This window comes from Pinus tabuliformis, chromosome 5_2 (genome assembly GCF_031772625.1).
Source record: "Pinus tabuliformis cultivar Carrire ecotype Pingquan chromosome 5_2, CPIR1, whole genome shotgun sequence".
Classification (NCBI taxonomy): domain Eukaryota; kingdom Viridiplantae; phylum Streptophyta; class Pinopsida; order Pinales; family Pinaceae; genus Pinus; species Pinus tabuliformis.
This window is the reverse complement of record NC_142306.1, coordinates 1,027,470,180-1,027,493,650: the sequence shown is the minus strand read 5'-3', so window position 1 is coordinate 1,027,493,650 and position 23,471 is coordinate 1,027,470,180. Positions and strand designations below refer to the sequence as shown.

At 39.7% G+C, this 23,471-nt stretch overlaps 1 protein-coding gene across 1 annotated transcript; it reads left to right on the top strand.

Annotated features, from left to right (window-relative positions):
- The first annotated feature begins 20,058 nt into the window (after positions 1-20,058).
- On the top strand, positions 20,059-22,116 carry LOC149162746 (uncharacterized). Its single transcript, XM_089435276.1, has 2 exons — positions 20,059-20,715; positions 21,286-22,116. The coding sequence occupies exons 1-2, from the start codon at positions 20,059-20,061 to the stop codon at positions 22,114-22,116; spliced, it is 1,488 nt and encodes a 495-aa protein (XP_089291402.1).
- The last annotated feature ends 1,355 nt before the right edge of the window (positions 22,117-23,471 follow it).

Here is a 23,471-nt window from a genome sequence, read left to right as displayed (position 1 = left end):
ACAACCCAAAGCAGAAGGATGTTGCGCCTTCTGATGGTGGAAAGTAAAAATCCACTAGATTCCCTTTCAAAATCTATGTAGAAGACCACATGACATATCATTGTCCGTGTCTTCAGGAATGCATAGGTTTCATTGCTAAAAAGGACACTACAGGACCCCTATGGTCCTAAATAATCCTTTCCCTGCTCAGCAGCAGCAACACCTTCTTGCAAACTAACCCCAACCCCCAAAAGGGGGCAACAATGGTTCTCATCATCCTTCAGCTGGTGAAGGACCATCTATCTTTTACACCTTTGAAATGGTAGATCTACAAACCATAGCCAAATCTTATGGAGCTCAAGTCACTAATGCTGAGGAAGCCTCTTCGACTCAAAACCCACCGCCACCTAGTGATATTCATATCGAAAGGTTGGTTGCTGATCTTGTGATTCTCCCCCCAAAAGGGGAACTTCATTGCACAATGCATAGTACATCTACATGTGCTTCCCAGAGCTACAGTATTGTAGAAGATTTGGTGCAAGCACCATCAGCTATGTTGGTGCTCGAAGTATTACAAACCTGTCTAGCACAAAGGGAAGATATGCTTTTGGCAATTAGTGGTATTAACCCTCAGTATTCCATACTTGCAATTTTTGACATGGAAAAATTTAAACCTCCCCTTTCACACCAGCTTGCATTTTAGGTGCAAATATCTTCGAAAAGGTGAGGAGTACATAGAACTGTCATTGACAAATGTGCTTCAACCTACGTCATGTCGACTTCATGTTGGCTCGCTTTGGGTTCTCCAAACCTATCCCCACTGTTGAATTCCCTTAAAGCTTTCGACGACCACACTTTCATCCCAAAAGGTTACCTAGCTAGCTACCCCATCACTTTGAGTGGGAAAATGGTAATGGTGGACATCGAAGTCGTAGATAGAAATCTTGACTATAATCTATTGTTGGGTCATAGTTGGACTTATGCCATGACTTCCATTGTGTCTACTGTCTTTCGCATCATCCTATTTCCATTGGATGGAAAGATAGTCACAGTGGACCAACTATCCTTTTTCACCCCTGATTATTCCCCATTACCTAGTGGCTCTGTACCCTTAGTGGGTGGTGTACCTGACTCTTACATCAGTATCAGTACTGGTCTATTGAACGGCTCTTCCCTATGGGTTGTCTCCCTCTTTTGCCGCCCGCAGTTCCATAGAATGTCTCTATGGTTTCATCCATTCCTCACGAACTAGCTGATCCTTGGATCCTCTCAGCCCCTTCAGACATTGACACTTACGAAGAACAAATGTTGTTGTCACTAACTGAATTGGCCTACCAAGCCATTCAATCTACATCCGAATCTCCAGTCACTTTGGTCACAACCAACAATACCACCTCCCCTCCCATAACTGCTCCTTCTTTGATCTTCTCAATCAATTCATACCTTTGGATGAAGCTATTAGAGAGATCATGATTTTAGAAGAGTGACCATGGGAGGAATCTCACAATCGTGTTTCGATATCTGATTCAGACACGATGCCTCTTCAAATATTGTCATTTGATGCACCTAAAATCATTTCCTCACTTTATACGACTATCCAAACTTTGGACTCAGAGGGAAACATGGGTAATATTTCGAAGATATTTCTCATCGATATTTCTATCAAGACAAGCATCATGGAAAACATCCAGGTTGGAGCCGATTGCACTCCTGAGGGAATTGCAAGCTTCACCTACCTTTTTAAGGAATTCCGCAATGTATTCACTTGGTATTACAAGGAAATGTCTGACATAGATCTGTCTATTGTCGAGCATGAGATCAAGATATATGACGATTCCAAGCCTATCTGCCAAAGGTTTTGACCAGTCCACCCTTGCAAAATAGTAGCCATCAAGACTGAGGTGGAAAAATTGTTGCGTGTTGGTTTCGTCTACCCCGTTCCCTTAATAGAATGGGTTTCCAATCTGGTTCCTATCAATAAGAAACAAGGTACCATCCACGTATGTGTCGACTATCAAGACTTGAACACTGTATGTCTGAAGGATAATTATTTGACACCGTTCATTGACCAAATCATCGATGACTACGCTGGTTGCAAATCATTCTCATTCATGAATGGTTTCTCAGGTTACAACTAGATTGCCATAAAACCCGTAGACCAACACAAACCGCCTTCATTTCGCCTTGGGGAATCTTTGCCTATAGAAAACTCCCATTTGGTTTAAATAATGTTGGAGAAGCATTTCAAAGGGCCATGGACTACACATTTCATGATATCATACATATCATTTAAGATTACTTGGATGACCTTCCAGCCCACTCCAAGAAGAGAGCGCAACACCTAGATCATTTACGAGGGATTTTTCTTAGGTGTCAGTTCTATAACATACATATGAATTTGCATAAATGTGTTTTCTTTGTCGAGTCTAGATGTTTACTTGGTTTCATTGTCTCAAATTATGGGACTAGGGTTGATCCCAATAAGTTAAAGGCAATTACTCAATTTCCTGAACCACAATCCATTTTGCAGCTCCAACATTTGCAAAGGAAAGCAAACTTCTTACGATGGTTCATCGTAAATTATGCTGAGTTGATGAAAGGCTTTATGCACCTAATTAAGAAGGGAGTGTCGTACCTATGGGATGATCAAGCTCAATAATCATTTGATGCCTTGAAAAAGGCACTTATATCAGCCCCACTCCTTAGTGCTCCCAACTATGGGCACGAATTTCTTTTGTACCTGGTAGCCTCGCCATCCTCTCTAGGAATAGTCTTGGTTTAAACTCACGATGACCTAAGTGAGCATGTGATATATTATCTATCGAAAGGCCTGGTTAGGCCCGCACTCAAATATTCACATGTGGAAAAGTTGTCCTTGGCAATTGTCTTTGCTATCAACTGCTTCTGACATTACATATTGTTGTAACAGACTACTACCATTGCCTTAGAGAATCCCATGAGACACATTTTGTCTCTTCAAGTCATTCAATGGAAATATTCCAAATGGATAGTGATCCTCCAACAATTTGATTTGGTTTTCACCATTGCCAAGGAAAAAAATTCCTTTGTCTTCACCGAAAATTTTTCGGATCTTCCCATTATCGATCGTAACGAGATAGCCCACGATCCTCTCCCAGATGAATTTGTCTATACTAACCCTTTGTATGGTGACATTCCTCTCTACCTCCAAGCGTAACGTTTCCTCCCTGACCTATCGTCAGGTGACCGTCGTCACATCTGCCACTAAGAACGACACTATTTAGTGCTCAACGATACGTTATATCATCGTGGTACTGATACAGTTCTTCAATGTTGCCTCACTCATGAAGATGCATAATACATTTTAAATGACTACCATGCTGGGGCATGTGGCCGTCATCTTTCTAGCATATCTACTGCTCAAAAAAATTTGCGCGCAGGCTACTACTGGCCAACCTTGTTCAAAGATTGCATCAAGGCTATTCGGTAATGCCACCCTTGTCAAGTGTTCACATAGAAAATGTTCGCTCCTTAGACCCTCCTGCACCCAGTTATCTCCGTTGGCCCCTTTGCCAAATGGGGGATAGACTTCATCACTTGCAACCCCACTTCCTCTACCAAACAAAACTACATTATTGTAGCTGTGGACTATTTCACAAAATGGGTTGAAGCCCTTCCCACTTTCCAGGCTGATGGAGAAACCGTGGCACTATTCCCATTCAATCTAGTCATCTATCGCTTCGGTGTGCCTCGTACGATCATTACAGACCATGGGTCTCATTTTCAAAATCACATGATGTTTGACTTAACTTCATTGCACAATTTTCCTCCTACTACCCCCAAGCTAATGGCCAAGTAGAGGCCATTAATGGCATCTTAAATACCATGATCCGTAGGTTAGTAGGGAATCCTAAAACCCACTCGCATCGAATGTTATATCCTGCACTATGGGCATATCGAACTTCAATAAACACTGTTACAGGCTTCACACCTTTTCAACTAGCTTATGGCCTAGAAGCAGTTTTACCAATCAAGTGTCAGATTCCTTCCTTACAAATCGTTGTTGAATTGTTGCCCAACACCACTGCCAAAGAAGAACACCTACTATACCTAAATCAACTAGATGAAACCCGTCGAGATGCCGAATTGTCTCTTGAAGCCCACAAGTAGCGAGTCAAAGCCCAGTATGACAAAAAGGTTAAGCATTGTTCTTACCGAGAGGGAGATCTTGTTTTACTCTACGATAAAAAACATGACCTCTTGGGGGTAGGAACGCTTCAACCCTTATGGCTTGGTCCATATGTCATCACGAAATCCCTCTCAAAAGTGGCATATGAACTTTTGAACTAGGAAGGAGTCCCACTCATTGAGCCCCGAAATGGGCTCTATCTAAAAAAGTATTATGCCTAGTACTGCACTAGGCATGTGCTTTGTAATTTTATGTATTTATAAGTTTTTCTTCTTTTTGATGTGACTGGATTTTTTAGTATTTCTTGAAGTATTTTTCTCATACATATTTCTCGTTATGCAGATTTATTCATTACCCTTAGCATGCATAGGATACACGGATGGTGCCAGTCATCACACATAACACATTGCATCAGCTGCTTGGGTCATTTACACACCTGAGATGGAACTGTTTTGTTTCGGGGGAGTCTTTCTTGGTACTGCCACCAACAATATTGCTGAGTACATGTCCATAATTTTACTTCTCACTGAAGCATCATCAAGGGACATCTCCAATATGGTGGTCAGTTTAGACTCTTAGCTTGCTGTTATGCAATTGACAAATAATTATCACGTTCGGAATCCAATCTTGTTGCATCATTATTTAAGGGTATGACTCTTGGAACATCAATTTGAGTTTATTACATATGAACACATTCCTCGAGAATTTAATATGGTTGTTGATTCATTGGCAAACTATGTGTTAGACTAGAATTTGTCTCATTCATTATAGATACATGTATGAAAGTAAATATTTACACAATTAAAAATTTACAAAAACACTTGAAAACATTTACATCATAAAATACCAAAATATTTGTATATATATATATATATATATATATATATATATATATATATATATATATATATATATATATAGATATATATATATATATATATATATATATATATATATATATCGAATCTAGTCTTTTACATCAGAAAATTTCCCAAAACTTGGGTGTTTTAAGTACAAAATGGCTACTAAGCCTAGCTATAAACACCCGCTAGCTATACCACACGTCTGCTAATAGAGCCTACTGCTCATGAAAAGACAATACTGCTCTAGCTATCCTCCGAAGAGGAACTAGAAACCGCTCAAGCACACCAACTCTGTGTCGCTCCATATGAGTCGGGATCCCCATTAGAGGAAGGGTGGGCACACCCATTCTCAAGCCCTCTATATTCCTCAGAACCTCGCGAAGACTCTCAGCATGAGCCCTGCCTTCAGGTAGTTGGCCTCCTCGCCTCACTTGGTGAGGGTCGCCTGCAGGTCGCACTGGTGCCACATCTGTGTCAAGCAAAAAAAATCATGTTAGTACTTGTTCACCCATAAAATAAAAAAAACATAACATAAACATTCAAAAGCTTAAAAATACTTTAAGTACTCTCAAATAAACCTTCTTACCTTGAGGCCCCCAGTTTATACCAGGTGGAAAAATCAAGTCAGGGTAACCTTTGAAGTCCATGCCCTCATAGGCATAGTCGTTTATCATCACAATCTGACCACTAATCCATTCGAAGAAATCCTCTTCAAAAAAATGTTGGATGGGTCCTCCTCTCGTGCATAAGTGAGTAATGGGGAAAGCCATGAAACAAGGAAACCATGTTGAATTCCATGATATGTAGAGGAATGAGAAGAAGAACCTCTTAAAACCTTATCTTGGTGATTTATTATGAAATGTTGTATGTGATGTATTTTCAGGCATAAAAATGTTGAAAATGCCAAATATTAGTATAGTTGAGATATGTATCCACTAGTAGTCATATTAAAAAATATGTAATGTGTATGCATATGATGTTGCATGTATGCATATCTAGCATGTGCTTTATGTTTCATGTTGATTGACAATGATATGTTGTGGTGTAGGTGATGTGTTTGACAAGAGGATTAATTGTGGTTATTTTTTTTCTAATGATGAAGTTGCTTAATAATGTCAACATCATAGAGAATAGGGAAAGAAAGAAGAAAGGATGGATCACCCAAGGGTTGGTTAAACAAACAAGGGGATGCCTGAGCTTGGAAGGGTGTATGTTGAGAAACTAATACCTTAGAAGCATATCAAGGAAGTGAAAGAATATATGGGACATGATTGTCTATTTAGTGCTCAAATTTAGGATGCAATAAAGAGGAATAAGTTGCAAATGCAGTGATGACCAGTGGCATGGTAACATTTTCTTATTGATGGAAGGAAAAGGAACTCTGAGGATGATGTTATTCTAATGGGTAGGGAGATGTAAAACCCCTAGTTCCAACCTCCATTATTAATGGAATAAAAATGTAATAATATTTTTTGCAGGCTTATGTTATGAGCACCAAGCCATGTGGGTTGAGAATAAATACATGTGGCATAGGCTGGTGAGTCAGAATGTGAAATAAACTAGTGAACTCGAAACTCATTGAAGCTTGTATGCCTCTGTGTATATATACATGTTATAGTGGGCTAAGTTATGGATATGGTTAAGGTCGTTGTGCTTATGTAATGGGTCGAAGGATAATGATCATTAGGTTGAAGGGCTAGGACATAATAAATTAGGCTGGTGAGTTGAGAATTGCTTCTAGGAAGGGCACCCGTGTGTATGTGTGTGACTATTTATTGGGTGTGGTGTGCTCACATGTATATACTTTTGTATGATATGAGGTCGGAGGGCCTGAAGTGGTAAAAATGTTTAATTTATGCATATTAACAAAAACATAATGGATATAGATGGACCTAGACAAACGAGTATGGGGGTTGATGAATCCATAATAGGAAACAGCATCATGATGAGAGGGTTATTTTATAATATTATAGTATATATTATATTAATAAATAAATGGAAAACATGTCTATAAAATATGGGTTATCCTCTATTCATAGTAGCAAATTAGAAAATGAGACTAGATACCTAGGATGGTGTTGATGGGTGAAATTGACCATATGTCAACAAGAGGAAACAACTTGGTACAAGATTATTTAACCTAACCCAAGCTGTTTGGGTTTCTCTTCCTAGAAAAAAATTGTAATTTTCATTTATTATAACAAAAATTACATTCTATAGACACACGAATGTGTGTAGGTAGTTTAATTGGCCCATCCAGTTCATCATGAAATAAATTTGTCTAGAGGGATTTTGAATACCCCCTATACACCCTCACTAGTTATGTAGTCATCCATATATATCAAAAAATATTTAAGTAAATTTTATGTTTTTTGTCAATCAGTCTATCAATTAAAACAATAGTAAAGAAACAAAAATATACAAATATAGGATAATATAAATAAATTGTCATGTATAAACACTATAAATCCCCAACAGGAAGGGGAGTTGGTGCACGAAATAAATATGTGATCGATGAGTGACCATAGAGCACCTAAATGACATGTGGTAGTATTTTTGTGGAAATAATGTACCAAAGGACTCCTCATTAACGATTGATTGTTCCCTGCAAAGGATCATAGATAGAATTGGTGTTGTTAGTGGACATACTTAAATAAACACAACATTGTAAATAGTGGTAAAAACACATACATAACTTAAACTAAAAAAAGAGGTAAATACACAAACAATGCTCAATGGAGTGAAGAAGTCAACAAAATAATGGAAAATATCCCTTTATTGACTACTGGTAGTAGAGGTTGAATATAATAGATTATTCTTAGACACTTGAAGAAAATTATTTGAGCTATGGTGTTCAAAAATCCTCAACAAGGGGGTTACATTTCCTCAATCTCTTTTAAAGTTTCTCCTCTCCCTTAAAGAAGTATGAAGACTCTCCAATGGTGGATTCATCTTTTCTCACTAGGGTGATGGATTGCTTAGAAGCAAGATGGCCAACATGCTAATGCTCTTCCCTTATTTGGATTCAACAATGGAATGGTGGCTTTCTCTAATAACAATTTGGTCAACATAACAATCTCTCATATTTTAGCTCTCCCATGGCTTGTTTATATAGAATTTTTTTAATCCATCTTCCCCCTCTTGGTTCATGCATGATAATGACACATGATTAGGGCAAGATGATTCCATTGAGGGCTACATATGTTCAGGGAAACTCAAATTTGACTTCCTGGACTAAGATCATGTCAGAGAATCAACTCCAAGTGTGTGGAGTGGTCTTGAATCATTGAGTCATCCATTTCTGCGACCACGTGGATTTTGAAGGATATTCTATGCACATGCAGATATCAAAGAAATAGTCATGGCGACATCAATTTTTTTATCTTTATAAACTTTATACCTTAGGAGAAATTTAATTTTTTAAACTTCATGATGTATTCAGCTAGAAACTCTTCACCTGTGCATTTTGCTAGATGCCTTTTATCATCTTATGGATTGTGCAAAAATGTGTACGATTTTCTGGTGTTAACATGACCCACCAAAAATGAATATCCAAGGTGAGGGAAACCTTGAAATACCATCAAATTCTTTGTTCAATTCCATTGTATTTGTGTTTACATGAACACAAAGTGAGCACATTTTTTAAATTCATGGAATTAAGAAATATTGGTTGTAAATTAAAATTTCTTTAAACTTGAGATCCAGACAACCAATAAACCACTAATTTTGGTTCTGCATATATTTGAAGTTGAGATGCTCCAAGTTCAATGGCGAATGCAAGAAGACATTTGTAGGTGAGTAATCTAGATAATTATTAGACCCACCTCCCAAAACAATGGAATTTTGATAGGAACGAATAGAGGATAAATGAAGGATGATACTAGCACCACTGCGACCTCGTATCTCCGAAGAGGCACTGTCAAATAAAGCCTTTGGAATATATTTATTCGGGGTAACCTCTACCAACATACGTAGGAAATGAGGTTCAAAAAGCTAAGGGAAAAGGTTGATGATCGACATGGCTTCAACCACAATGAATCAAGCACATGTGATGAAATCTTGAAAGATCACCCTATTGCGAGAAATCCAAATACCCCCGAGAATAATAAGTGGAAGAGAAAAAATAATTTGAGATGCCAGATTGAAGCACCAATTTTGGAAAGCAGAGTCGAGAGACAAACCCTACCAAATCAAGACGTCTAGATTGGAGATTTTGTATTGAGCGCATATATATTGACAAAATGAAGAATGAAGAAAAAAATGATTAATCAATTCACTAGTGCTGTGAAGGTAAATCCCCTTTGCGAATGGAGGCGATCCCTGTAACCCAATGAGTGGGTCTAGCATCAAACCAAACAAACTAACATACACTTTCGTAGTTTATGTTTAACAAATGTAGAGAGAAGGAGAAACCTACCTCACTTTGATGCTAATCGCCAATCGTTTGGAGATGATTTTGAATATTTCACTTTAGGCCTCACTCCTAACTTGTTCTTCATGCTCAAGTATCTGCAAGAAATGTCAAAGAGCTATGCAAGATACAACATCATATATGGCATACATCAAACATAAACTACTTAATATATTAAGGGGTATTTAAAGCTAAAAGAATAACCATTTACACAATTATGGAAAGTGAATGTCAGATGTATATATTATTAAGCTAAAAAGGGAAGCATACAACCTATGCCTTGATGTTAGAGACCTCCTTTTGGTGGATTTCCAATTCCAAGCAAGGACTCTTCAAGCACTCCTTCTCCTCTAGAATGGGTAGCATGTAAGCATAATCTCAGCATAGGGATGTAGCAATCAGTGACCAACCATTTTGGAATGGAAGGGAGTGAATTTATACGAAGGGAGAGAGAGTTAGGGATCCAAAAAAGAGGGAGGAAGGCCCACATCTCAAGGGAAAATCCAATGATGATAAGGTCAAGAGGTCTAAATGGGTGAGCTCAACCATATAAAAAACAACCAATATCTAGCTCACTCTTCTCGAAGGTTCTAGTGCACGAAGCTTATCCTCTAGTTTGGAAAAACTTGCCAGAAGAGGTTGGGTTTTCATATCAAAACCTGCACTGGTAGTCCTACTATATAACTGTTCAACTTTCCATCAACACAGGCATGCAGTGGAGCAAAGCACACTGATGCTAAAATTTAGGTTTTTAGTTAACCTTATTTAGAATGGATTCAGTGATATTTTGGTATGTATATCATGATGGATATGCTGCACAGTAGTCAGTGTTTTGGTACTTTGGGATATGGAACAGGAAGTGAAGAGGAGGTATGACAAAATACTATGTAACATATGCCCCCTAAAGCATGAGGGCAGAACAGGGAGTGATGGATGAGATGCTTTACAAGTCAGTACAATGACGAGAACAACACCGTTAGGAGACCTGCCAATCAAGCATATACATATACATATATAACATCTTTGATGATCATGCCTAATGATAGATGAATAGGCATCTAATAATACATGAATCCGCAGTATGGGCACAACCATCCAAATATAAGGGATGATGTGTATGGATCCTTCATATGGTCACAACAATCTGAATAAAAAGTATCATGAATATTGATCCGTGGTATCGTCGTAGCCATCTGTCCGGAGGAAACATGTGTACAAACATGAACAAATCATAACTCCATGCAACCTAGAATTTATCAGATAGAATCCAAGGTCTTGTGCTCCATATCGACCTGATTGATGTACAAATTCTAGCATGTGAATAGATGTGTCGAAGTCAAACATGATAGAAAACCACATCATTACCGGTCAATGATGTAACCGTTAACATGCACGAGAGAAATCGCCAATAATGACAATGGCTCTCAAGGTACAATCAACACAATCCATCAATGTGAACAATGAAGATGAAGTTGAACACCCATGGAATCATTTGATCAAAGGTCAATGATGTAAACCTGTAGTCGAATGCGAAGAACTTTCTATTGAGGCATGAAAGATCTAAGGTATTGGAAGGGACTTTCTAGATCATCTTCCTAGATGATGAGATGAAATCGACAGGAAGTGATCCATCGAAGGAGAACCATAATGAATCCCACATCGTTGACATGAAACAAAAGGATGTAGTAGAGTAGATAAGTGCAATCCAAGACTATGGCAGAAAGACAAACAATGTATGAAGGGTAAGGAATTGTAGATAGGACTTCTCTTGAACATATGAGTGACACGACTCCGAAGTTTGGAATCATTTGACTTAACATAGGATTAGAGGTCATGATGATGAATTGGTATAACCAGATGAGAGGAAAAATATATTTCCCAAACCCAGGAAGGCAAGTTATCAAATGAGGATGTCCCAAACCTAACACGAGCAATAGATGAGTGTCATGTTAAAGAGTGACATGCTGCCTTTACAAAATACAAGAGATGGTTGCTTTCACTTTCCCCCCACCATTTCTAGCACATACCCCATATATTTTTTATTGAAAGCTTGAAGGGGATAGCATATACTTGCCATATAAGTTCATCATTCGAATGAGTCCATCCTAGTAAGTTTCATGAGCCCTAGGAAGTAGAAACTAGCTCTCGTCATGGTGACAAGTCCTATGTTGTTTATGTTTTATGAGTCTGAAGAAAGTGAAACTTGACATATTTTTCATGATTAGAGAGTTTCAAAAAGAAGAAAAAAAGAAAACTCCAAAGGTCCCTTTTCGTAAATTGTCTCTTGAACCCGAAAAGGTAGAAAACAATATCTAAGAGAACCTCTTAGCCATAATTGACTAACGTATTCCTTTTTCATACAATATTTTATCTCAATCAGGAAAAGGGTTAAACTTATACTGAGTAGATGTCATTTCATTTACTTTAACGAGTTTGAAATGACAAGTACTCGACAATCTTTTCATTTTTCGAGAGTCAGAAAAGAGCCTAAAGATGAATCCAGGGGGTCTCTTTTTTCTTTATTTTTGATGAGTCCGAAAAAATGATAAAAGCTCGTTGAATAAGTCAAGATAAATCATCGTCACCAAGAATAAATAACCTTTCACTGCACAAGGAAACGTACATTACCGATTTCGAGGAAAAATATTAAAAAATGAGTGAAATATGCCCTAATTTGGTAAAAATATTATCTAAAACTTATAAATAGGGGAAAAAGTAAGTCATTTTTACCATTTTACCAATTTGCAATTGTGAGACAATTTCTAGCTCATTTTACCTCACTTTTCAGACAAGGAGCATGATCAATCCTAGATACCATTCGCCAAGCTGCTTGTTGTAGGTAAGAGATATATCCCTTCCCTTCATTTTGGTACTCATTTCATGCATTTTCGTCCATAGAATAAGATGTAAGGAGGACTTGAAAGTTTTTAATATCGTGGGTGACCAGTGCAAGTTTTACCCATCAGACTCACACTTCTCACCCTGTGATCAATTAGGCCCTCGTTCTGACAAAGTGAGAAAATTCATAAACAGTCATGATGGCGCTGAGGTAAAAATTTTTAGGTGAAATCCTCCATGTAAAATAGTTTATCTTGGTTTTTTTCTCCATGGAAGCTCATGAAATGTTGTTTTATTTATTTTCCATAGGATAATCAGTCCAAAATGGTGATTGAATGGAAAGAAAGGGAAAACGAAGCTGAAGACCATCAGGCTTCTCAGGATCAATATTGTGTTGATGCCTTATGAGAATGTGGATTGCTCAAGTTCTTCATGATTGGGATCAGACCATAGCCTGAGTTATTGCAACATTTTATTAGTTGGTGGGATGTAGATAGCTAACTATTTATGATCAGGGATCAAAAACTCAAAATAGAGGTCACTAACATTTATTTCATTACTGGGTTGCCTAAAAAGGGACAACAGGTGCAGTTGTCTAGATCACACACTGGAGGAGGGAGCACATATATGCTCATTGTGATGCATTGTCCAGGGACCAAAAAGACCCAAAGTGGGAAAATTGACATTAAGACCATTACAAATCTACTACATACAATACTGCACACCATGTCCTGAGTAGATGGGGTTCAAGCTTTGCATGAGGCAACAAAGTCTCATTTCTAGTATGCAATCAAATGTTTGAATCCCATGGTTTTCAATTGGAGTGAGGGTTTGTTGGTGTGCATGAAGCATCAACTTACCAACTGGAAGTTAAGGAATATGAAACAATATGGTTTCAGATCCATTTTGGTGACATTCATCCTGGAACGTGTGCCATTGTTTCGTTATTAATGGTTGGAAGTGGATCCACTAGTGCCCAGAGATCCATGATTACTCAAATGGGAGGTGGCCAACAAATTTTATTTCCATCAGTATTTTTTGGATGGTTGTGTTAGCAACTAATCATGGTTGATAATTAGGCATATGTAGACATGAATTTCCAAGGAGATATAGATCTTCCACTTCCTCCAAGGGCACAGTGGACTGATTTAGGTAAAAACTATTTTTTGAAGTTTTTGAAGTTTTTAATAATATTTTTTTATGTGTGTACTGATATTTTACTTATGATGTTTTGTAGATGTGGGACTACATAGACCTCTAGGGGTTTCTCCAATAGCTAGGTGAGTGGCAGACCAGATTGAGGAGGCTCCTTATGAGGAGGAAGATGATTCTATTGTCAAGGTAGAGTGTAACATGAAAGTTTTAACCAGTGCCATTCTAGAGTATGCTTCAATCGATGAGGTGCAATTACGCTACCAGAGGCACATCATAGGGGTTTCCGCCAGATTGTATCAGCTAATGGGTCGAGTTATTAGGGCTATTTTGTGCTATCATGAGCACCATGTGGGCGAATAGCCAACTCTAGTTTACTTTTTGCAATGTTGTAGGCTTATAAAGCCATGTGTCTCAGAACACATATTTTTTCATTTTGATGTAGCAAACTCTTTTTCAAACACTCGATATATATATTCATGTTTTTCTATTTATCATTTGTGATATGTGATGCTTTACAAGTTTCGCAAATGTCTATCTAACACATAGTTAGCCAATGCATATGTTAATGTGTTCATGCGTCTTGGAATGTGATGATAAGTAATAAAATCAAAGTCTCATTCCAATAGATGAACTCACAAATAAATTCTCAAAATGTGAGGGTTTCTAACTGAATATTGTCCATTAAGATGTAATACAATGTGTTGTGAATCAAGTTTTACGATTAACTCTCTAATGCCAAGAACAATAGTTTCTGACAAAATCTTGATGAATGCACTATATTCAGCAATGTTATTAGTCGTATGACCTAAACATATACCTTGTAAATTCACTAACTCGCCATTAGGGTCATAGATTTCCCATGCAGTGGAAGATAGATTCTGTGTACTATGATAAGCACCATCAGTGAAACTGACGTAATGGTTGGATTGCATCTACAAACCAAGTAGAGCATGAGGTAAGCAGAGGAAAATGTTTACAAAATAAAAATAACACATCAAAACAACACTACATACTAATGGAAACACAACTAATGTAAATACAGAAAATCACACATAATACTTCTTTAGGTAAAGCCCGTTTTAGGGCTCAGCCAAAGAATTTCCTTCATAGTCTATTAACTCATAAGTACCTTTTTGTAAAACTCATTTGACAATGTAAGGCCCATGCAACATTGGTTCGAATTTGCCAGCTCCCAGTTTATCATTGGCTTGTTCATAAAGCAAGACCAAATCACCCTCAGCAAAAATGCCGGGATAAATAGTTCTATCGTATTGAGCCTTAACTCATTTCTTCTGGGCTTCAATTAATAACACTAAAAAGCAGCGAGTTTAATCGATCTTATCGAGGTAAAGTAAACGTTCCTCTTTAGCTGAGGTATCAGGGAGTAATTCGACTGCTAGTTTCAGTGAAGGAATTTCACACTCAATTGGAAGAGTTGCCTCAAGACCATACACCAGTTGAAAGGGTGTAAATTCAATGGTAGTCTTAGCTTTGCTTTGGTAAGCCCAAAGAGATGAAAATAAAATAAGATGCCAATTTGATTTTAGCATCCCAATGGTGCATTGAAGCATAGTAACCAAGACTTTGTTGACTACCTCAACCTTGCCATTGGCGTGTTGATAATAAGGAGTTGAGTTGTCGTGGCGTAAACTCAACAAAGTAGTGAGCTCTGCCATCATGTAATTTCAAAAATGAGATCCATGATCAGTAATGATGGCTTGAGGGAAACCAAATTTAGCTATGACATGGTTGAAAAGAAGTTCAGTAATAATTTTATCATTTGCATCACGTGTAGCCATCACCTCATCCCATTTAGTGAAATAGTCAATGATGACAATGATATAACCATGCCCTCTAGTCGAGCGAGGGTTACATGTCATGAAATTATTACCCCATTTAGCAAAGGGGTCAACGAAAACAACTGGGTGTAGGGGTGCAGGTGGGGCATCATGTTTATAGCTGTAAATCTGGTAGGCGTGACATTTTTGGACAATTAAAATAAAATATTTAAAGATCAAAGGCTAGAAATAACTGGAACGAAGGATTTTCTGAGTAATATAATACCCTAACAGGTTACCACCATAAGCCCCAGAGTGACAGTCATTTAGGACTCTCTTATCTTCTTCAAGTTTCAAACATCTACGAAGGATGGAATTGACACCAACATGATACAAAGTATCACCAATGATTTGATATGGTTGGGACTGATGTCAAATGCGACGACATTCTGAATTGGACAGTTTTGATAAAAAAATTTGGGTTTGGAGATAGACAATAATATCCCCATACCATGGGTCAAAAGTGTTGATGAGAAAGAGAGTCTTGATAGGAATGAGCTCATCAAAAGTCGTAGATGTAGTTTCAGAGGGAAGGTCACAAATTAACTCAGTGAAAACCAGTGATTTCTTTGATTTGGATGTAGCAAACTCCAAATCAAACTCTTGAAGGATAACAATCCACTTAAAATATTTACCCCCTAGCAACTAATGAGTCATGATGTAGGTCACGGGGTTGCAATCGTAAATCATAGTGGTTTTCCGCAAGAGAAATGTCGAAATTGTTTAACAATGTGAATAACTGCTAAAGAAATTTTCTCGACATGAGCATGTCGAGTTTTGGTATCGATAAGATTTTTGCTTAAGTAGTAGATCACGTGTTCATTTCCATCATCATCATCTTGCACTAGTACCATGACAATAGTACTATTGGTTGCGGCCAAATACAAGAAATAGTTGTTGTGATAGTTGGGGGGGGGTGCAAAAAAGGAGCACTAATAAGGGTGTTGTTTAATGCATCGAAATATTTTTGAGTGATTTCATCCCAAATAAATGGGAACGCCTTTTTCAGCAAATGAGTAAATCCCTAATTTTTAGTTTTGGCTCGCCTCGGCTCGCCCTCCACCTGAAAGAATGTTTATTCCGCGTAAACCATCACAGCTTCGCCACTGAGCTTATCAGTGTCCTCGGTGAGGCGGCGGGATCCTGTTTTACCGTCCATCTCACCTGACGGTGTCCAAAATACCTCTTTATGCTACAGAACAAAGGGTCGAAAGGGTCGAAAGGGGCGGTGAAGAAGTAAAACCAGTGGTGACGATACGAAAGTAGGCACGGTACCGATTTCCAGTAGGCTATTCGGCTTTGCATGAACCTGAAACGGACCTGAATCCTATAATGCCGCAGCGCAACAAGGAAAAGGTATGTCCCCATGCGAATTAAAGCTTTAAATCACAGGAAATGCTAGTTTTATGGGCCAGGGAAAATTGAAAAGAGGGTTTATTTAAGAAATGGTGTCCTACAAAAAAGTAGATTGATGAACAATAGGGGGGGGATGGAGCTGGTTAGGGTTTCGAAACCAGGGCACAGGGCGGAACCCCGCACAGGCCACGGTTAGGTAGAATAGGTCAGGTTCCAAGAACAGCTGCCGGCGCGGGGGTCTATCACTGCAAAGGCGACTGGCAGGTGGAGGTGAATGGTTGTCTTGGTGCCTGTTTTGTCTTTTATGATTTACCATAATACAGCTGCTTTCAGTTTTTATCCGCCCTTTTTCCGTTTTTTTTCAACAAGCTACCGTGAAAGGTTCTCCCCATTGACTGTTGGCTGTCGTTTATACCTTGGAACGGCCCGTAACCATGGTTAATCCCGCCGAACTTGTAGACCTGGACCCAGAACTGGAAGACATCCTCTCTATGTGGGGGAAGGATACCACCGCTCAGAACGTGGAACACTATTTTGGGGCTTTCGAACTGTCAAGGTTGGAGTCATTATCTCAGGCGGAAACACCACTGTTTCTGTTTCAAGACAAGGATTCGGGCAGCGAGGTCAACAATACCTGTTTATCGGCCGTCTCCAAGCAGGTGGGAAGAGAAATAGTGTCGAGTGGGGCAAATGAGGAAGGGTTGCCCACTGATCCAAAGGGTAAAGCAGCAACAACCCGGTTGCGCCTTCTAAGGGTTTTGAAGATATAACCCATTTAGGGCTTTCTGCAGGCTATGGTCAATCAAGGGTTCCAGGGGGTTTTCCCTCGCTTACAAGGGTATCCCTGCCAAGAGAATCCCCTTATCTAAAAGGGTTTTCAGCAAGCGGTCTCGGAGATATTTCAGCTGGGGAGCGGGCAGGCTCTGATGGATTGGCGATTGGTCTTTTACCCCCAGGGAACCTCGACGCAGGTTTTTCGGGTCAGATTCCGTCACAGCCGGAGACAGAACCTCATGTGGGCATAGCGCAGACAAACCCAGAAAGAACTGATGGTCGAAGGGGAATTAGATCACCGGTGGAAGAGTTAAGGAACAAAGGTGCGAAAAGGAAACCGCAAAGACCCATTGGATCTTAGGAGATTGAAGGCAATTTGGTCCTTGGGATGTAGGTTTCTATCGAAGAAACCCTAGCTGTTGTAGATTGTACCTTGGTCGGTAGAGTTAGAGGTAAGAAATACACTTCTGAATTTCTTCAAGTATGGGGTGAGAATTGTTTCGCATCTGATAGACCTTTACAGTTTGAAGCCCAAGTTTTAGCGAAAGGATGGTTTAAGCTCAGATTTGTAGATAAAGAATCGACAGAGTGGGTTTTCCATCGAAATTGGCACATTGGGAACATTCCTGTTTTGCTAAAGAAATGGACCCCTCTTTTTGATGCTATCAAGGAGAGAACGGATGAGTTCCGTGTGTGGGTGTGAGCTCCGGGTTTACCATCATTCCTGTGGACAGAAGATGTGTTCAAATCAATTGGGAATAGGCTGGGGGTTTATTTGGAAGCAGATATGACCTTCCTGGAGACGAAAAATAGAGCGATGGCTCGTATATTGGTTCTCCTCAACCCGAGCAGAGCCTTGGCACAAAAAATCAATCTACAATACAAATACTACGTGTTTGAGCAGATATTAGACTATGAATACTTGCCATTCAGATGCCATCGCTGCCATGAGTATGGGCACTTGGCAAAAGACTGTCCACAGCTGAGAAGAAGGAGACACTTTCGGAGGACTACAGCTTACAGAGGAAATGTTCAAACTACTGCTCAGATGCCCATGGAGCACGAAATTCCGGAGACGCAAGGAACAGAGGATATGGAGACAGAGGAGACTGTAAAGGATCCTTTGGTTGAAGCTGTACAAATTCAAGAGGTTGCTCAGGAAAATGACAATCATCCGGCGGTAGCTGTGGAGGAAATTGCTAAAGAAGCGGAAGCTGTGGAAGAGATCGTCAAGGAAGCTACTGCAAATCAAACCCTTCGCGACGAAGATGAAAAGGGTATGTGCTCAGGGACCCCTATTTCTTCTCTTAACTCTCCTGAGCATGTTTCTGTTCCTTTGCATGTTTCGTCTCCAAATTGTCAAGTGCAAGAAAATAATAATGTTGAAAATATGGAACATATAACGATTTCCCCGAATGTAGACACTATTGTTGAAGCTTTACCGTCCCTGGATATAAACTGTGAAGACCAATGGCCCCCTCTTTCACATCCAGCATCTCGTTCCCTTTGCCCTTACAACCTGAGATCTCTGGGAGGGAAGCATGGTGCCCCGGGGACATTAGGTGGCTTGGGACAGACCCCCTCTCAGAGTTGTTCCAAAAACAAGAGAGGTAGGAAATCGGATATGTCTAAGGCAAAACTCAAAGCTAAACTGGATGTTGCAGATGGTAAACAATATTCTATTCCGGGGGTTCTTAGAGCAGCGCATCCCCCTGAGGGTGTTATAAAATGATCCTGACATCCTGGAATTGCAGAGGTTTGGCCAGCAAACCTAAAAAACTGGCCTTGAAAGAGTGGATATTTAATTCAAAACTAGATGTTATCTTTCTGCAAGAAACCCTGGGGAAGGCTTCTGAGATTGAATCTATGCTTAAAACCCTTTTGCCTGGTTGGAACTTTACTGCTATAGACTCCTTTGGTCACTCGGGGGGCCTTGCTATTGGTTTCAAAGAAGGGCGAGTAAAGGTCATCAATCAATGGGGGATGAAACATGTTATGGGCATGGAGGTTTTATCTCCAGACTTCACTTTCCCCATCTCCTTAGTAAATATCTATGGGCCATGTCAGGGCAGGGAATCCTTTTGGGAAGAATTGATGACAAAAACTGTGATGAAATCCCCTCTGATGATTATGGGAGGTGATTTAAATTTCTCCATTGGCAGAGCAGAAGCATGGGGTCCATCAGCTAGAGAAGATCCCCTCTCAGATTTCTTCTTTAACCTCATATCGGATAATAACCTCATAGATCCTTCCCCGATCAAACTAAAGCCCACTTGGAGGAACCGAAGGATAGGAGAGGATCGGATTGCCAAAAGATTAGATCGCTTTCTGGTATCTGAGTCTTTATCTTCCAAAGCTCCTATGCTCAGACAGTGAGTTGAGGAAATAGGGAATTCAGATCACTTCCCTGTTTTTTTGGACATTACTCTTCCTCCTCCCAAACCTCCTGCCCCTTTTAAGTTCAATCCAGCTTGGCTCCAAGACCCCTCTTACTGCAATCTATTTAAAGAAACATGGATTCACCCTGTTCACAATACAGGTGAGGATAAATGTGTTTTGTTCATGGAGAATCTCAAAAGATTGAAGAAAGCCACAATCTCCTGGGCAAAGGAAAGAAAACTGAAACAAAATGAGGAGCTGATCAGAATTAGGGAGGAGCTGAAGCAGATGGAAAGTATGGAGGCAGATGGATACTCCTCACAGGCCTCAAAGGACAGAATCCTTCATTTGGAGAAGCAGCAAAATAAAATCCTCTTGGATAAGGAAGAAGAATGGAGGATCAAGAGTAGGGCAATTTGGCTAAAATCTGGGGATGAGAACACTAGGTTTTTCGATAACTTTGCAAAAGGTAGGAAATCTGCAAATACTATTTGGCGCCTTAAAGATGAAGAAGGGAGGGAAGTCAGTTCCTTTCCAGAGCTTTCTGGTTTAGGAAAAAGACATTTTCAGAATATTTTTGCAGATCCGGGAGAGGCTACCATTGCAGAAGTCTTTCGAACTGTGCAAAGCTTTCCTAGATTCATTGAGGAAGATGAAGCAGAAGATCTTACAATGCCGGTAACTAAGGAGGAGATTGAAGCAGCCATGAAGCTCATGGGCAAGGATAAAAGTCCAGGCCCAGATGGCTGGACTATAGAACTGTTTCTCCATTTTTATGATCAAATAGGATCCGAAATAACGAAAGTAGTTGAAGAGTCAAGACAGAAAGGAGAAGTCTACAGACCTTTCAATTCAACCTTTATTGCTCTTATTCCTAAGAAGGATGACCCGGAAAGTTTTGAAGACTTCAGACCAATATCATTGTGTAATTGCATCTACAAGATTATTGCAAAGGTTATTGCTCTCAGAATTGCTCCAATCTTGTCAAGAAATATATCAATGGAACAATTTGGTTTCCTGGATGGAAGACAAATTCATGAAGCCATTGGTGTAGCCCAGGAGGTTATTCATAGTGTCAGACTGAAGAAAAAGAAGGGAGCTGTACTCAAAATCGACCTCTCCAAAGCATATGATCGGATCAGTTGGCTCTACCTACGGATGTTGCTAACTCATGTGGGTTTCAGCTATTCTTTTATTAGCTGGATCATGGGTTGCATCACAAATGTCAGCTTTGCAGTTCTGGTCAATGGAGCAGCTTCGTCATTCTTTAACAGCCAGAGAGGCCTCAGGCAAGGATGTCCATTATCCCCTCTCCTATTTCTTCTCGTGGCAGAAGGGCTAAGTAGATTGATTCACAAAGCGAGAAGAGAGGAGAAGGTAAAGGGTATCGAGGTAGCAATCAATCTTTTCATCACTCACCTTCTTTTTGTTGATGATATCTTGATTTTCACCAATGGTTCTTTCAGTGAACTAAAGGAGTTAAAATGCATTTTTGATCTTTTTCTAAAAGCAACTGGAATGCAGATAAACTCTAGGAAATCCCAAGCTTGTGTGGCAGATTTTGAAAGAAGAGAAAGGAATAGAATGGCTAATCTATTCCCTTTCCCCATACAGCCCCTGGACTCTCCCTTCAAATACCTGGGTTTTTGGTTAAAGCCAGCAACATATAAAAAAGAGGATTGGAATTGGCTCATTGCAAAGATAGAAGCCAGAATTTCACACTGGAGTTTCAGATGGCTATCCAGAGCTGGTAGATTGACCCTTATCAAATCAGTTCTGTTAGCCATCCCAGTATACTGGGCCGCTCTGACTTGGATCCCCAAAGGAGTGATGGAGAAAATCAGAAGAATTTGTTGCAGATTTCTATGGGCAGGATCAAAGGAGTCCTCGGTGTTACCCTGGGTAGCCTGGGACAAAGTGGCCAGACCAAAAGAATGGGGAGGATGGGGAATTAAAAGACTCCCTGAGTTCAGCCTCTCATTAGCAGCTAAATCAGGATGGAGGCTAATAACTATGGAAAATCTATGGACAAGGGTGGTGAAAAGGAAGTACATCGACCCAATCCCTTTGGAAGATTGGATCCGGAGTCAAAATAAGAAGATAAAAAATATTTCAGCCATCTGGAAGGCCATGGTGGAAGCCTTTTCAGTGATCGAGCAAGGATTAGCTTGGAAAGTGGGAGATGGAAGACAGATCAGGATTGGCAGAGATCCCTGGGTAGGATGCAATGAAGCTTTTGCCTTATCACCAGGGCTTCTTAGACACCTTGATAGTAAAGGTATTACATCACTAAATCAGGTGGAGAGAGTTGGACAGTCTACTATCTGGGGACAGGCTTGGAAGAATGATGAATAATTAGGAATAAATGTCAAATGGAAGATTGAGTGGGAGGGGTTCATCAAAGAATTACAACGCTCAAATGTCAGGATAAAAGAAGAACCCGATTGCTTGATGTGGGCACAAAGTAAATCTGGGGAATATTCCCCAAAAGATGGATACTCCTTCTTAATGGGAAAGAAGGGTTGGGGAGTACCAGATTGGTGGGCCAAAAATATTTGGAAACTCAAATGCCCAGTAAAGGCCAGGCTTTTTCTCTGGTGCATTTTAAAAAGGAAGGTCCCAACATGGGAAACTTTACAAGCCAGGTTTTTAGTTGGGCCTGGGCGATGCCCGTTATGCAAGTCTGAAGAGGAAACCATCAGTCATCTTTTCACAACTTGTGCAGTCTCAAGAAAGATATGGGAGGAGGTCACTGTATTGCTCAAGGTAAAAGCTCAGTGGGGGCATGATCCCTTGGATGCAGCCTGGAGGAAATGGTGGCAAAACTATCCGGAGGGGAACATGAGAAACCTGCCCCTTATTTTCTGTTGGGGAGTTTGGCTTGCTAGAAACAAAAGTCTGTTTCAAGATAAGGACACCCCTTCTTCCGTCATTGCCATTAATATTGCTGCCATATACTCTGCCATACCGCCCCCTGATGTCAAAAATCCTAAAACAAATCAAAAACCAATCAATATACAGGAGGGCATACCTTGTGGTTTCTTTGATGGGGCTTCCCAAAACAATAGGGCTGGAGCAGGCCTGTGTATACATATCAATCCGGAACACTCTTTAAAAGCTTCTGTTGGGCTGGGTACAGGCACAAATAACTATGCTGAATTATCTGCTTTGCGCTACCTCTTATGCTGGCTTCTTCACAGAAATATCAACACAATACAGATTTTTGGGGACTCACTAAATGTCATAAATTGGGTCAATGGAAATGCATCTTGTCAAAATCAGATTTTGAAGACACTTGTTGAAGAAATTTCTTTTTTAAAGGCATCTTTTAATAAGTTTTCTATCTGCCACATTTACAGGGACAAGAATGAGGAAGCAGACCAGCTTTCTAAGGCTGGTCTACAACAGGATCTGGGCAGCTGGACAGTAGAAGAGATCAGACAGGGGCAGTCATACATAACAAACCAGCCTCCTTATGCTCAGCCACTTTGATCACAGCTCATTTTTCTTTTTTGACAGCAGTCTTCTCGGATATATATGTTTGTTTATATTTTATACAGTCTTCTTTATATTTTCTCAGGTACATAGCCACAGCAAACAGACTTATATATATGCTGTTATATGTTTCTTCATGGTTATAGACACTTAAATTTTGTTGTAAGGGGTTGTTTTTCCTTCGTCGAAGGAGACCCCAGTTTTTGATTGTTTTG